Source organism: Tursiops truncatus, chromosome 11 (assembly GCF_011762595.2).
Source record: "Tursiops truncatus isolate mTurTru1 chromosome 11, mTurTru1.mat.Y, whole genome shotgun sequence".
NCBI lineage: Eukaryota > Metazoa > Chordata > Mammalia > Artiodactyla > Delphinidae > Tursiops > Tursiops truncatus.
In genome coordinates this window covers 15,548,998-15,564,919 of record NC_047044.1, presented here as the reverse complement: position 1 = coordinate 15,564,919, position 15,922 = coordinate 15,548,998, and the positions used below count along the sequence as shown (strand labels likewise).

General features: G+C 37.2%; 1 protein-coding gene across 9 annotated transcripts in view; it reads left to right on the top strand.

The window, feature by feature from the left end:
* RIC8B (RIC8 guanine nucleotide exchange factor B) overlaps positions 1-15,922 on the top strand; it is a 126,893-nt gene that overhangs the window by 33,659 nt on the left and 77,312 nt on the right. For all 9 annotated transcript variants that reach the window (XR_012324212.1, XR_002172873.3, XR_012324210.1 and 6 more), the window contains exon 3: positions 8,759-9,367. Coding sequence is in view for 2 of the 9 variants with exons in the window: in XM_019918451.3 (XP_019774010.1) it covers positions 8,759-9,367 (609 nt within the window). In the remaining 7 variants the exon portion in view is untranslated. The remainder of the gene's footprint in view (positions 1-8,758; positions 9,368-15,922) is intronic.

The following is a 15,922-nucleotide window of genomic DNA, read 5'->3' as shown; positions in this document are numbered from 1 at the left end:
GACACAGGCTTGCTGAATGGATACAAAAACAAGACCCATATATATATGCTGTCTACAAGAGACCCACTTCAGACCTAGGGACACATACAGACTGAAAGTGAGGGGATGGTAAAAGATATTCCATACAAATGGAAATCAAAAGAAAGCTGGAGTCACAATACTCATATCAGATAAAATAGACTTTAAAATAAAGAATGTTACAAGAGACAAGGAAGGACACTACATAATGATCAAGGGATCAATCCAAGAAAAAGATGTAACAATTATAAATATATATGCACCCAACATAGTAGCACCTCAATACAAAAGGCAACTGCTAACAGCTGTAAAAGAGGAAATCGACAGTAACACAGTAATAGTGGGGGACTTTAACACCTCACTTACACCAATGGACAGATCATCCAAAATGAAAATAAATAAGGAAACAAGTTTTAAATGATACAATAGACCAGATAGATTTAACTGATATTTATAGGACATTCCATCCAAAAACGGCAGATTACACTTTCTTCTGAAGTGCACACGGAACATTCTCCAGGATAGATCACATCTTGGGTCACAAATCAAGCCTCGGTAAAGTTAAGAAAATTGAAATCAGATCAAGCATCTTTTCTGACCACAAAGCTATGAGTTTAGAAATGAATTACAGGGGAAAAAACGTAAAAAACATGAACTCATGGAGGCTAAACAATACGTTACTAAATAACCAAGAGATCACTGAAGAAATCAAAGAGGAAATCACAAAATATCTAGACAAATGACAAAACACAACAATCCAAAACCTATGGGATGCAGCAAAAGCAGTTCTAAGAGGGAAGTTTATAGCTATACAAGCCTACCTCAAGAAACAAGAAAAATCTCAAATAAATAATCTAACCTTACACCTAAAGGAACTATAGAAAGAAGAACAAACGAAACCCAAAGTTAGCAGAAGGAGAGAAATCATAACGATCAGAGCAGAAATAAATGAAATAGAAACAAAGAAAACAATAGCAAAGATCAATAAAACTAAAAGCTGGTTCTTTGAGAAGATAAACAAAATTGATAAACCATTAGCCAGACTCATCAAGAAAAAGAGGGAGAGGACTCAAATCAATAAAATATGGGAAAAAAACAAAACAAAACAAAAATGACTTTTCTCTTTTTATAAATATTTTTAGAAATCAATATTATTTCTATACATCAATTATATACTTTTAGGACAATATATAAATCATGATAGATCATTTGAATCCTCACATACACATCATAGCATATTTTGCTTGTTTCATAGTTAAAGCGAAAGCTAATCCTAGTTTTACAGATTCATAGTGAAAAGCCTACCATTCTGGAGCTGGAAGAAGATTGCCTTAAAGAGTTTTAATGCGTGTTATAGAGGAAGAAGAAAACCTAATAAAGTGACATGCTGAAGGTCACAGTTAACAAATGAGAGACAGCTATATTATGATCATGGACTTACAGTGGAAATCATACTGGAGTCAGATGATCTCAGTTGAGTCCTGGCCTTCTACTTCTTAGTTGTGTCCTTAGGCAGTCATTTAAAGAATAATATAGTAAATGTTCAGTAAGCATTCCTTAGATTGAGGAACATATATGAAAGTTTTTTTGTAAACTATAAAGCACATAAGCAAATAATATTACTATAATTATTAAAATTAGGAAGTCATCCCTTCTGATGCTAAGTCCACTGCGTTTTCTGAACTCTGCTGTATTTCATGCTAAAGACTTATTGAGAGCAGGAATCGTATTTAATATTGCATCAAGTTAAAATTATGTTTATAAGGGCTCTATAGCAATGTGAAAAATGCTTATAATTACATTAAAAATTAAATTTAAGACAGAAAACAAGATTATATACACATGATGATTGTGACTGTGTAGGCTGAAGTAATATGCATGTTACTGATACTCAAATAGATTGACTAAGGATAAATCCTTCTGTCAGCTGCATATAAAATATACTAGGTAGCATAATTATGAATGTTTTTTCTATTTTCTTCAGTAGTTTGATGCATTTTACATTTTAAAGAACATATATATTTAAGTAATTTAAACTCTTCAGAAAAAAGAACTTTATATGAAGACAAATAATTTCTGCTGCTTGTATGAAAAGACTATTTTATGCCATGGGGCAAACCATCCAACCAGTACAATCACAAGAATAGCCTTTACTACTTCTCTCTTTCCTTCTTAGAAAGGAGAAGTGTCAAGACAACATTAATAGACTTCTACTAATGCTTTAAATTCAGGGAACTTCTTAGTACAGTCAGTTTATATTTTGGGTGCTTACTGTGTTCTAATTTCTCTGCTGAGGGCTACAAGGATTATGAAGAAATAAAACAAAAATAGTCACAATTCAAAGAGCGCTTATTACATCCCAGAGTCTATTTCACGACAGCCCTCTGAGAAGTAAGTGATATTATTCCCATTTTACAAATGAGAAAGTGAGACTCAGAGAAGTAAAATAATGTCTGAATCACACAGTGGTGAAGCTGGGAATTAAAACCAGGTTTTTCTGATTCAGAAGCCACTATAGTACATTTTCTTCTCTCATAAAAGAAAGATGTGCTTTCCACCTTCACAGAGCTTTTAGTAGTTGAGGCAAACTCATAAAAAGAAAACAGGAAGAATGTACTAAGCACCAATGATTGCTACAAATTTTGGTTTGGGTGTTCCTTGGAGGGGAAGAACATTGGGGGCTGAAGTGGTTAGGAAGAACTTTATATCAAAAGTTAATTTTAAGCTTAGCTTTGGAGAATGGTTAAAACTTAAATAGTCAAAGAGGGAGAAAGACTCATGCAGGTAGAGGGGAGATGGTAAGAAAGCAAAAAAGCTCTATATGAGATAATTCGAAAGGAATACAACTAGAGAGGAGGGTTTGATTGGTGAATAATATGAAAAAGAAAACTCAAGAAGCAGGGTGGAGGATCTTAAAAGCTAAACTGAGGACTTTGAGATTTTTACCTTATAATAATATATAAATGATAACCAGTACTGAGCACTTAACACATTCCGGGCACTGTTGTAAATACTATACATGTGTGATGTCGTTTAAGTCTTAAAGTAGGTGAGACCTAGAGAAGTCAGTAACTTGCCAAGGTCACACCATTAGAAGACGGTAGAAGAGCCAGCCTTTGAACACAAGAAATTTAAATCCAGAACACCAGGTCTTAATCACAACACTGTTCTGGTTCTAGAATCCATGGTAAGTTGAACAAGTTTTAGGCCCAGGACCACTGATCTTAAGTAATACACTTCACACCTCTAGTGATTTTTAACATTTAAGAAAGGTAATGTGACCAGATAATGACATCCCATTCCTATTCCTGCCACCCTTATACATCTTTAGGACAGTTGAGGAGAAGTTAAGGTATTTGTGTTAATGGCTTTCAGCTCTGCCTACTTTTCTTTGCTTATCTGGTCAGCTACTGTCAGTTAACCCCTGGCCCCGAACATCCAAGTTATGTCAGTCCATTGTTGGTTGTAGTTTAGTGGTTTTCAGAGTGTGGCTCCTGAACCAGCAGTGACAGCATCAACTGGGAACTTGTTAAAAGTCCCAATTCTGGCCTCACTCCAGACCCACTGAATCAGAAACTCTGGAGGTGAGTACAACAATCTGTGTTTCAACAATCCTCACCTAAAGATTATCATACTAAGTGAAGTAAGTCAGAAAGAGAATGACAAATACCATATGACATCACTTACATGTGGAATCTAAAGTACGACACAAAAGAACATATCTACGAAACAGAAACAGACTCACAGACACAGAGGACAGACTGTGGTTGCCAAGGGGGAGGGTGGTGGGGAGGGAAGGACTGAGAACTTGAGATTAGCAGACAAACTATTATATACAGGATGGATAAACAACAAGGTCTGTTGTATGACGCAGAGATCTATGTTCAGTATCCTGTGATAAACCGTAATGGAAGAGAATATGAAAAAGAATATATATATATACATATATATATATATGTATATATATATAAAACGGAATCACTTTGCTGTACAGCAGAAATTAACACTGTAAATCAACTGTACTTCAATAAAATTAACAACAACAACAAGTAATCCTTTAGGTGATTATCATGCGTGCTGAAGTTTGAGAACCATTACTGTAGTATACTCTAGGGTTTCCATTCCGGAGCAAACTACCAAAAAGTTTTTTTTTTTTTTGCGGTACGCGGGCCTTTCACTGCTGTGGCCTCTCCCGCTGCGGAGCACAGGCTCTGGATGCTCAGGCCCAGCAGCCATGGCTCACGGGCCCAGCCGCTCCGCGGCACGTGGGATCTTCCCGGAACTGGGCACGAACCCGTGTCCCCTGCATCGGCAGGCGGACTCTCAACCACTGCGCCACCAGGGAAGCCCAAAACTACCAAAAATTTTTGACAATACCTGGTATTAACATTGAGAATCTCAATCTTGAGTCTCTGCTGCTGGGTCTTGCAGTCTAACTTTTTGGAAATAGCCATGGCTCCTAAGCTAACGAGCATTTTAAAAGGGCTTTTCCTCAGCCTCTCTGAAGTAATTATACTTTGTAAGCACACCTAAGCTTTGCTTTATGACTTTAGTTCATTCCTGAAAACCTACCTCTAAGGGAAAAGTTTTTAACTCAGAAGGTATTTCCATCCATTCTAATGGAAAAAAAAATTATGTGTTCCATGGTTATCTAAGATACCAAAATAGTTTCAGATTTAAAAATATATCAGTTGAACAATGATAACAAGTTTGTATAAATAAATACTTTGAAAGTAAATAAAAACAGTTTGCACTTAAAATGTTATGTAATGATGAGTTATTGTACTTGCAAAATGAGGAAGAGAAGACTTGATAGAGGTGGCTGGTGGTGGAATACAAAGGAGTTATTCTTTGGAAGGGGCTGGAGAGTCAGGTGGTAGACTTTAAAGCTGGTAATCTTTGGGAGTTTGTGGTTATCTTGCACTTAAAAACAGCTGTAGCACACCTGGGCCAGCCACTGGGATACAGATGAAACATAGCCTCTGTTCTCAAGGAGCCTGGAAAAGGAGTGAGATGCCCCAACAGCTGACTCTGTAAAAAGGAACTAACTGCTTGTTGGAACTAAGTGCTATATAGAAAGAAAGCAAAGGAGGGAGTGGCTGCGGAGTCTTCTAGACCCCTTAGTCCTCAAATTAAACCTTAGAAAAAGAGTGGGGTCCTGACTGGTGGAAATGGGGACAGGGTAGGCCATGCTGAGAGAATGGAAGGAGAAAGGTTCAGGACATATGGTCAGGGGATTGGGAATCCCTTTGGAGCACTTGGAAAAGAAAGGAGAAGGAGGGTATGTGTGTGACGGAGACAGCAGTAGGAAAGGGGGCACTGAGCTTATTTCAGCTGCATTCTGCAGGCAACAGGGAGCTATGGAAAGTGTTTGAAGAGAACAGAGCATGTTTTAGGAAGAATAAAATCAACTGAAAAAAAGTTATAGCACAGGAAAATAACATTAGGGCAAAATAAAGGTGAAACAGGAGCACCTTTGAAACATAGAAGTCGCGCATGCACTCAACAGATGGGGTAATCGTAAAGAATGCTACCTCGTCTTGCTTGGTGTTCATATGCAAAGCAAAACTTTCTGATTCATCCAGATGTGTTACATGGTTTATTTGTTCTTTGTAATATTCTCTGAATAGAAATGATCGTATGGAGTATAGCGATGAGTGTGTCTGTTAACTATTCCTTTGTTATATTTTTATGTCTGATTTTTTTTAAGTTGTAATACAAAAAAGGGAGAGGTCATTGTTCAAGAAGTGGCATTACTTTTCAAGGGACATTACAGCAAAAAGCTACCTAACTGTTGTCATGTGGGGCAAGTCTGTGATGAGAAATGACATCAACTATGATGAGTTTAAAACAACTATGATTGAAAACTGTGCTTAAAACAGTCTCGGTTGCTGATCTCCTACAAGCCTTTAGATGAGGCAATTTTTAACTATAAATTTTATAGGCCTCTCTAATTTCTTTTATGTAGACTTCTTATGTCCCAGAGTTTAACAGTCCATTTGGCTAATAGCCTTGGCTATGCCAGTTTGTATTCATATTTTGCTTTTTTTCTTTCTTGAGTCTGAAGGTGGAGGAAGAAAGAAGCCATATTACCCACAGATTTTTTTTGTTTTTGGATTTTATTGTTGCTCTTGTTTTTGGTTTAGAAAGAGAAGAGCTAAAGATTTCTGTGTTTTAGGGGCTTCCCTGGTGGTGCAGTGGCTGAGAGTCCGCCTGCCGATGCAGGGGACATGGGTTCGTGCCCCGGTCCGGGAAGATCCCACATGCAGCGGAGCGGCTGGGCCCATGAGCCATGGCCGCTGAGCCTGTGTGTCCGGAGCCTGTGCTCCGCAACTGGAGAGGCCACAACAGTGAGAGGCCTGCGTACCGCAAAAAAAAAAAAAAAAAAAAAAAGATTTCTGTGTTTTATTAGATATGTAGAACTCCAAATTCACATATATAGTATTTTATAATATCATATTTATTATGTATTTCTTAACTAGGAATGTAGATAATTTCCCTCTTGGGTAAAATTGTATGGGAGCAAAGGTTATTTAACTCCACCACCCAGGAATATACCACATAGGAAATAGTATGTAGAAGGTACTTTTTTTTTGTCTTGGGTGTGAAAGATCTGAAATTGGAGAAAATTTCCCATTTTTTATATTTTTAATAATAGGCACATTATACTTTCCTCCACCACAAAACTGCATTCATGAAAAAAATGCTTTAACAATGATATTAAAACATTAAATGGAGTCCCTTCCAGTTATCAGGTATGTTAAAGGATAGAGTGCCTTTTTTTTTTTTTTTTTTTTTTTTGGGCTGCCCCGAGCCTTAGTTGTGCCCTGCGAGATCTAGTTCCCTGACCAGGGATCGAACCCAGGCCCCCTGCATTGGAAGCGCAGAGTCTTAACCACTGGACCACCAGTGAAGTCCCAGGGATAGTTTTTTTTAGCTTGTTAGGTTAATTTCCTTCCCACCTCCATCTAGAGAGCATAGTACATTTAAAATGGACATTTCTGGGTTTCCCTGGTGGCGCAGTGGTTAAGAATCCGCCTGCCAATGCAGGGGACATGGGTTCGAGCCCTGGTTCAGGAAGATCCCACATGCCGTGGAGCAACTAAGTCCGTGCACCACAACTACTGAGCCTGTACTCTAGAGCCCACGTGCCACAACTACTGAGCCTGCATGCCACAACTACTGAAGCCTGTGTGCCTAGAGCCTGTGCTCTGCAACAAGAGAAGCCACCGCAATGAGAAGCCCGTGTACCACAACGAAGAATAGCCCCTGCTCACCGCACCTAGAGAAAGCCCGTGCACAGCAACGAAGACCCAATGCAGCCAAAACTAAATAAATAAATTTATAAAAAAATAAAATTGACATTTCCATAGCTGTTTGACTCAGATGTACTGAGAAGATGCACATGGCCTAGGATTCCTGCCAAGATCATAATGCTTGACCCACAGATAGCCTCTTTTTAAAAAAGTTAAAGTCTGACGGTAGGTTAATAGAAACTTTGTAAAACCTTGTATTGGTCATAGTTGTTGTTGCTGTTATTTTTATAAAATGTAACGGGTATAGAAATGGTCAGCAGTGGAATGGTTATATCTGCTTGCTGCACATATAAGGTTTGAGCTTCAGAGACCCAGATCTGCAGTTTATGGAGAAGAAAGCTGGACATTGAATTTTGAGAGAATTATCAATGGTTCTTAAATTTGGCAATGACAGAAATAACTATTTTTCAAAAAATTCAAGATAGAGCACACTTTGGGTCCAAATAAAGAGTTGTTTCTGAGATAGTGGTAGCAAAATTTGGAACCAGGACTACTGCATATATTTGTGTAATCTGTGCCCTACACCAAGAGAACAAAGGGAAGCTTAAGATCCTGCCCACACTCTGAGCTTCCCAAGCCATGTGTCCTGGCACAGGGCTGCCCAGAGGAAGAGGGCTGTTTTGTAATTTGTCCACCCAGTAGGAACATTTTTTGCAGTTAGCCTGGAGAGGGGCACCTTTTTGCAGTTGACTCAAAGGCATCATATATGCTAGCTGAGCCCTCTTTGGAACCCAACACTTGGAATAATTTTTATCAGTGTTGTCAGCAAAAGATCTCTGGGGTCATTTGATGATTAAATGTTATTACACGTTAGCTAAAGAGAGTTCTAAGGTTTATAAAACATGGGACTACTGCAGTAGTACTACTCAGAAGAAATAGCACAGCTGAAACTGGGCAGAAATGCAGACTTCTTTAAGTCTTTTTATGAGAGCCTATACTTGTAGCCAATTGTGAACCAATTCTCAAGGCACTAATCTTTATTTCCAGGAAGGAAACAGCTATGATTCAGATGATTACCTTCTATCCTGATAGTATGTGTAGTCTGATGTTAAAAATTCATTGAGAACAAAGCCATATAAGACATTTGAAACTAGTCAGTTTAAAAGAGAATAAGTGATTTTATAGAAAGAATATTGGGCTGGAAATTAGGAAACCTATACTCTATCCTTTGCAGCCCCACTAATTCACTCTGGCCCCATACAAGTAACTTAGCCTTTCTGGCCCTCAGTTTTCATATCTGTAAAGTAAAAGAAGTACACCAAATATAAGGTCTCTTTCAGTTCTAACATTCTGTGACTTTAAAAAAGTAAAAACCTTTTCTAGCCAGATCTTGAACTGCAGTTAAATACATTGATAGAGAAACATTCTGTTTTAAATCACTTAAGCCAAATAATGATTTTTTCATACTCATTCTTGTTTTCCAGAAACTCTGTGAAGGCATATTTAAAGTCCTTTTAAAGGACATCCCAACAACATGTCAAGTGTCCTGCCTTGAAGTTCTCCGCATTCTCTCCAGAGACAAAAAGGTTTTAGTTCCTGTAACAACTAAGGAAAATATGCAGATACTGCTGCGACTAGCCAAGCTAAATGAGTCGGATGATTCTTTGGAGAAGGTGTCAGAGTTCCCAGTTATTGTGGAGTCATTAAAATGTCTTTGTAACATAGTGTTCAACAGTCAGATGGCACAGCAGCTCAGCCTGGAACTTAACCTTGCTGCAAAGCTCTGTAACCTCCTGAGAAAGTGCAAGGACCGAAAGTTTATCAATGACATTAAGTGCTTTGACTTGCGCTTGCTCTTCGTCCTGTCACTTTTGCACACCGACATCAGGTCACAATTGCGCTATGAGCTCCAAGGACTACCGCTGCTAACCCAGATCTTGGAAAGTGCCTTTAGCATCAAGTGGACCGATGAATATGAATCGGCCATAGACCGTAATGGACCTCCTCTCTCACCTCAGGAGACAGACTGTGCCATTGAGGCCCTCAAAGCTCTCTTCAATGTGACGGTAGACAGTTGGAAGGTGCATAAAGAGGTAAGGTTGAGAAGAATATTCTTATCTACTTGGAATTTCATTGGTTTGGGGTGTCCTTAGAGCTGCCTGCCAGAGACGAATGCTAAGTAGGGAAATGGAAAAAGTTTCCAGTTCCCTCATTAATCAGTTAAATGACTCAAGATACATTTCTTAGCCATTATAACTCTTATTCTTCCCATTTGTGTAACACTTATCAGAAGAATAGGGTGAAGATTGACTACTGTTTTGTAAGATGCCAAATACAGTTCCTTTTCTGAGTTGTACTATCATGTGTCTTTTTTTTTTTAAGTGCCTCTTTCAGGAACAAGGTTTAAATGATGGATTTAAAGGGAAACAAAACAATGTGATTCATAAAGGTATAGGCATTTTCATTGCCTGCAGTCTTAAAGAAACATAAAGATATTCAGGCAAGTTGAAATTGATCAATCAGAATTGATGTCTGCTCAGTAGAGTAAAAGACACTGTTTATCACCTATCATCCTAGTCTCCTAACCCGTTACTCTGTAGTGTTACATAACTATCAGAAGTGTAGGACAACTAGATAGCCATGCTTATAACAGAGTCCTAGAAAACAAGTATAATTATACCAGAATATGGGAAAGTTTATTTTAAACCACTTGACTTATTGCTAGACTAAGATCCTTCTCTGTGGATTGGACCTTCTAGCAACCCAAAGTGAGGCAGATTTGATAGTTTAAATTTGAGTACCCACAAGAACAATATGCTAAACAAGAAGCTTAGTTTAAGGACGTCAATAATTTTAAGTAAACTGGACATAAACTTTTTCCCTTGCTTCTAGAATCTTAACATTTCACATTTACCCTCTCTCTTTAACCTTAAATAACTCATAAAATTTAGTCTCTGCCTTAAAAAAGAAAGAAAAGAATAGTATTTTGGTGCCAGAGCAAATTATCTTTTCTGACAATTGACTTTAGGACTTAGGCTAACATTTTGCTGTGTCCATTTGAAGCAGTTCTTACCATGAATAAAGATCTGTTTTTGCCAGCAGCCTACTTTGAAAGGATTATCTCAGTGCAGTGCTATAGTAGGAGTATGCAGGCATCTGGGTTTTAAAGTGCAAATAGGTCTATATTTTGAAACCAAATATTTGAAGATCGGTCCTAACAGCTGTTTTAGATGACTGTAGTATGGTCAGTTTTTCCTGGGACTTGGCAGAAAAAGATGTGGAAAGCCCACATGCTCCATTTATGCTTTGAAACCAAATATTTGGAAGTATTTAAAATGTTATGTCTCTATGCTTATTTGGTACCTTCTATGGTTATTTTTCTTACACTGTTTGTTTTGGTGTTTTTAAGTTCTCCATTTAGTTGCAAGAGCTCTTCTGAGACTGTTGGTTTGCCATTGTTGGAGCCCCTGTTATTTAAATTGTGCCCCAAATAGTAGCTTATGCTCTTCAGATTCCTGACAGAAAGGGTTTATAGTTCAGTGGCCACACATCAGCATATGTATGGAATGATATGTAATAAATATCAGTATATTGAGATTAGCCCTAATTAGTGTGCTTCAATTATAATTTATAGCAGGGCTGGAAGAAGCTTTAGAAAATGTTGAAGTGGCAAATACTTATTCTGTATTATAGAATGTTTATTTTCCAAAAGATACATGATAAAGGATCAGTAGTCGTGAAGCAGCATCTCAACAGAACTCTCGTGAGTCATGGATCACTTTATACAAGCATTATAAAATGTGCCTAGTTAATATGACTCTGGGCTATTATTGAAATTATCAGAAATTATGAACAGTATTGAAAACAGGACCTTGCCAACCCACTTAGGCAAGAGTGTGGGAAAGCTTATTTTAAACCACTTGAGTCTCCATAAGTCTCTAAATTCAAATTTTAGCAAGCATTTAGTAAATCAGTCAACAAATATTTATGAACAATTGCCAGGTATTATGCTAGGCGTTGTGTAATATATTGGCAAATAATACACAGTCTCTGCAGACTTCAGTTTTATTGGTGATATAGGTAATAAGTAAACAAATATATAAATTGTGTTAAGTACTAGGAGAGAAACAGTACAATGATGGAGAATACTTAGTATAGTTAGAGAAGACCCCTGAAAGTCTCTCCTGAGATCTGAAGACTGAGAATGATTTGGCCATTTGAATGGGAGTATGAAACATTTCACAGAAATTGAACAGCATGTGAAAAGACACAGAAATCAGAACATAGAGTACTTTTTACTGAGGTATACATAACTTAGCATAAGGGAAATCTGTAGTAAGGATGTAGAGAAACTTGCCAGTAAGGGTCCATTTACCTGAATTTTAATATCTCCTTGATTGTCAGATAAAAGACATCTTTCTCTAGTTGAGCAAGCATCTAAAGAATTGTTAATACCTTAAAATACCAGCTGAAATAAAGGGATATGGAAAGCTTACTGTACAGAAGAATCCAACTTTAAAATATAGATTTAAAAATAATATTTTCCTTATGAAAATAATACATGCTAAATAATACTGCAGATCTAAGGGAAAAAAGCATACGAGCAATAAGAAAATACAAATTACCTATAAACCTACCATTCAAAGATAATATATATATATATTTTTTTTTACAAAAAATGCAGTCATTTTATCATCTTGCTCTTTTTCCCACAATAAATGTTCTTGAAGAGTAGTGGATTACACAGTGTGTTCCTTGAAGCCATAATGTTCCTAGCAGTAACCTCTGGGGATGAGTGGACAGTGTTTCAAGTTCCCCACCCTTTCTTTAAAAAGAGCGCCTTTGGGGACTTCCCTGGCTGTCCAGTGGTTAAGACTCTGCGCTCCCACTACAGGGGGGTAGGGGTTCGATCACTGGTAGGAGAACTAAGATGTCACATGCCCCACAGGCTGCACAGCGTGGCCAAAAAAACCCAGCACCTTTGATTGTTGCTGTTGCTATTGTTTTTCTTTAAATTTAGGTCATAACTGGATTTCATTTGGGGTATAAAAAGAGTTCTGCAACCAAAAAAAATTTTAACAACCACTTGCTTCTCGTAAAGATAATAAATCTTTATGAAAGAATACTCGTAAGTATATGTATAAAAATACTTAAGAGTATTCCTTCATAAGGATCTATCAACCTTTAACAAATCCCCTATGTGTAAAGATTTGTATTGTTTGCAGTTGTTTGCTGTTTTACATAGTAATACACGGTGAATTTTCTTGTTGTAAAATCTTTGTAGATAAATTCCTGAAATTCATGGGCCAAAGGGTTTTTCAAAACTTTAGGGTTTTTTGTGTATATCATATGTATTTAAATTTATATGTATTACCAAACTGACCTTCAGAAGAATAGTGCTAGTTTACACCTCTCAAACCCCTGGCATTTCACTTTTTAAAATCTTTACCTACTTTACAACTCAGTTGTCACAGAAAATGCAGATGTTTGGTTTTGGTTTTAACTGTTTCAGTAGGTATTTTTATGACTTCATTTACAATTTACAAAAAAACAGAAAATTAGGGTTTTTTTGAGGTTTAGCAAATTAGTGTGATTTGTTCATTTTAGGTTCATCCCTCAATGTTAAATTCCTGCCTGGAAGCCAATGCCATCAAGCATATTAATTCAGAGATTCCTTTCCATTCATTAGGAAATGTAGCTGGCCTTATTTCCATATGTGGTGTCAGTCTGTCTCCCTGCCTTCCTCCGTCTTTCTCTCCCTTTCCTGAAGGTAGTATGTTTTAAAAAGTCAAATTATTCCTTTTATAGGACCCCAAATCAGTTCTAGAAAAGTTAATGGGAATGGTCTTGTCGTCTTCTTGCTTCAGCACTTTGCTAAATCTCCCTGTTCACGGAGGAAAGCATGTTATTCTAGAGATCCCTTACTTAGCACACATTCCCTTCTGCAGTGCTTCCTAGGTATCAATGCAATGTAATGAGAAAATACAAGGACCAACACACATGTTAGAGCCAGACAGCCAAGTGCAAACAGAGAAGTAGTACAAGTATCTGAGTAGTCAAAGGATGCTATCTGAGTGAGATAAGACAGTGAGTATCTATAGGAGTTAATTGGGAATGTCTCTTCTTCGTAACAGAAGAGATTAGCCCCATAATGATTTTAGAGACTTTGAAGGAAGTGTGAAAAAAGGACTTGACATTATTTAATTAAAAATAAAGCTTCACGCTGTACCATGTTTTTTAACTGAGTCATTTTTTCAACAAACATTTATTATTGAGTGCCCAATATGTGCAAAGTTCTGTATTAGGCACACAAGATGCAATATAAAGCATCTCTGCCCTCAGAGAACTAACAGTCTCATAGGAAAAACAGACATGTAAACAGATGGATATATAACTGTTTGTCACATTATTTACTGTTCTTCTCTATATTTTCTATATGTTTGAAAATAAAAAAGAATCAACTCAGAAGTGCACAGATGCTACAAATGCCATATATTCTTTTTTTGTTGTTTTTTTTTTTTTTTGGTTTTTTTTTTTGTTTTTTTAACATCTTTATTGGAGTATAATTGCTTTACAATGGTATGTTAGTTTCAGCTTCACAACAAAATGAATCAGTTATATATATACATATATTCCCATATCTCTTCCCGCTTGCGTCTCCCTCCCTCCCACCCTCCCTATCCCACCCCTCCAGGCGGTCACAAAGCACCGAGCTGATCTCCCTGTGCTATGCGGCTGCTTCCCACTAGCTATCTACCTTACGTTTGGTAGTGTATATATGTCCATGCCTCTTTATCGCTTTGTCACCGTTTACACTTCCCCCTCCCCATAGCCTCAAGTCCATTCTCTAGTAAGTCTGTGTCTTTATTCCTGTTTCACCCCTAGGTTTTTCATGACATTTTTTTTTTTAAATTCCATATATATGTGTTAGCATACGGTATTTGTCTCTCTCTTTCTGACTTACTTCACTCTGTATGACAGACTCTAGGTCTATCCACCTCATTACAAATAGCTCAATTTCGTCTCTTTTTATGGCTGAGTAATATTCCATTGTATATATGTGCCACATCTTCTTTATCCATTCATCCGATGATGGACACTTAGGTTGTTTCCATCTCTGGGCTATTGTAAATAGAGCTGCAATGAACATTTTGGTACATGACTCTTTTTGAATTATGGTTTTCTCAGTGTATATGCCCAGTAGTGGGATTGCTGGGTCATATGGTAGTTCTATTTGTAGCTTTTTAAGGAACCTCCATACTGTTCTCCACAGTGGCTGTATCAGTTTACATTCCCACCAACAGTGTAAGAGGGTTCCCTTTTCTCCACACCCTCTCCAGCATTTATTGTTTCTAGATTTTTTGATGATGGCCATTCTGACTGGTGTGAGATGATATCTCATTGTAGTTTTGATTTGCATTTCTCTCATGATTAGTGATGTTGAGCATTCTTTCATGTGTTTGTTGGCACTCTGTATATCTTCTTTGGAGAAATGTCTATTTAGGTCTTCTGCCCATTTTTGGATTGGGTTGTTTGTTTTTTTGTTATTAAGCTGCATGAGCTGCTTATAAATTTTGGAGATCAATCCTTTGTCAGTTGCTTCATTTGCAAATATTTTCTCCCATTCTGAGGGTTGTCTTTTGGTCTTCTTTATGGTTTCCTTTGCTGCGCAAAAGCTTTTAAGTTTCATTAGGTCCCATTTGTTTACTCTTGTTTTTATTTCCATTACTCTAGGAGGTGGGTCAGAAAGAATCTTGCTGTGATTTATGTCATAGAGTGTTCTGCCTATGTTTTCCTCTAAGAGTTTGATAGTTTCTGGCCTTACATTTAGGTCTTTAATCCATTTTGAGCTTATTTTTGTGTATGGTGTTAGGGAGTAATCTAACTTCATACTTTTACATGTAGCTGTCCAGTTTTCCCAGCACCACTTATTGAATAGGCTGTCCTTTCTCCACGGTACATTTCTGCCTCCTTTGTCAAAGATAAGGTGACCATATGTGCGTGGGTTTATCTCTGGGCTTTCTATCCTGTTCCATTGATCTATCTTTCTGTTTTTGTGCCAGTACCATACCGTTTTGATAACTGTAGCTTTGTAGTATAGTCTGAAGTCTGGGAGCCTGATTCCTCCAGTTCCTTCTTTCGTTCTGAAGATTGCTTTGGCTATTCGGGGTCTTTTGTGTTTCCATACAAATTGCAAAATTTTTTGTTCTAGTTCTGTGAAAAATGCCAGTGGTAGTTTGATAGGGATTGCATTGAATCTATAGATTGCTTTCGGTAGTAGAGTCATTTTCACAATGTTGATTCTTCCAATCCAAGAACATGGTATATCTCTCCATCTATTTGTATCATCTTTAATTTCTTTCATCAGTGTCTTATAATTTTCTGCATACAGATCTTTTGTCTCCTTAGGTAGGTTTATTCCTAGATATTTTATTCTTTTTGTTGCAATGGTAAATGGGAGTGTTTTCTTGATTTCACTTTCAGATTTTTCATCATTAGTATATAGGAATGCCAGAGATTTCTGTGCATTAATTTTGTATTCTGCCACTTTACCAAATTCATTGATTAGCTCTAGTAGTTTTATGGTAGCATCTTTAGGGTTCTCTATGTATAGGATCATGTCATCTGCAAACAGTGACAGCTTTACT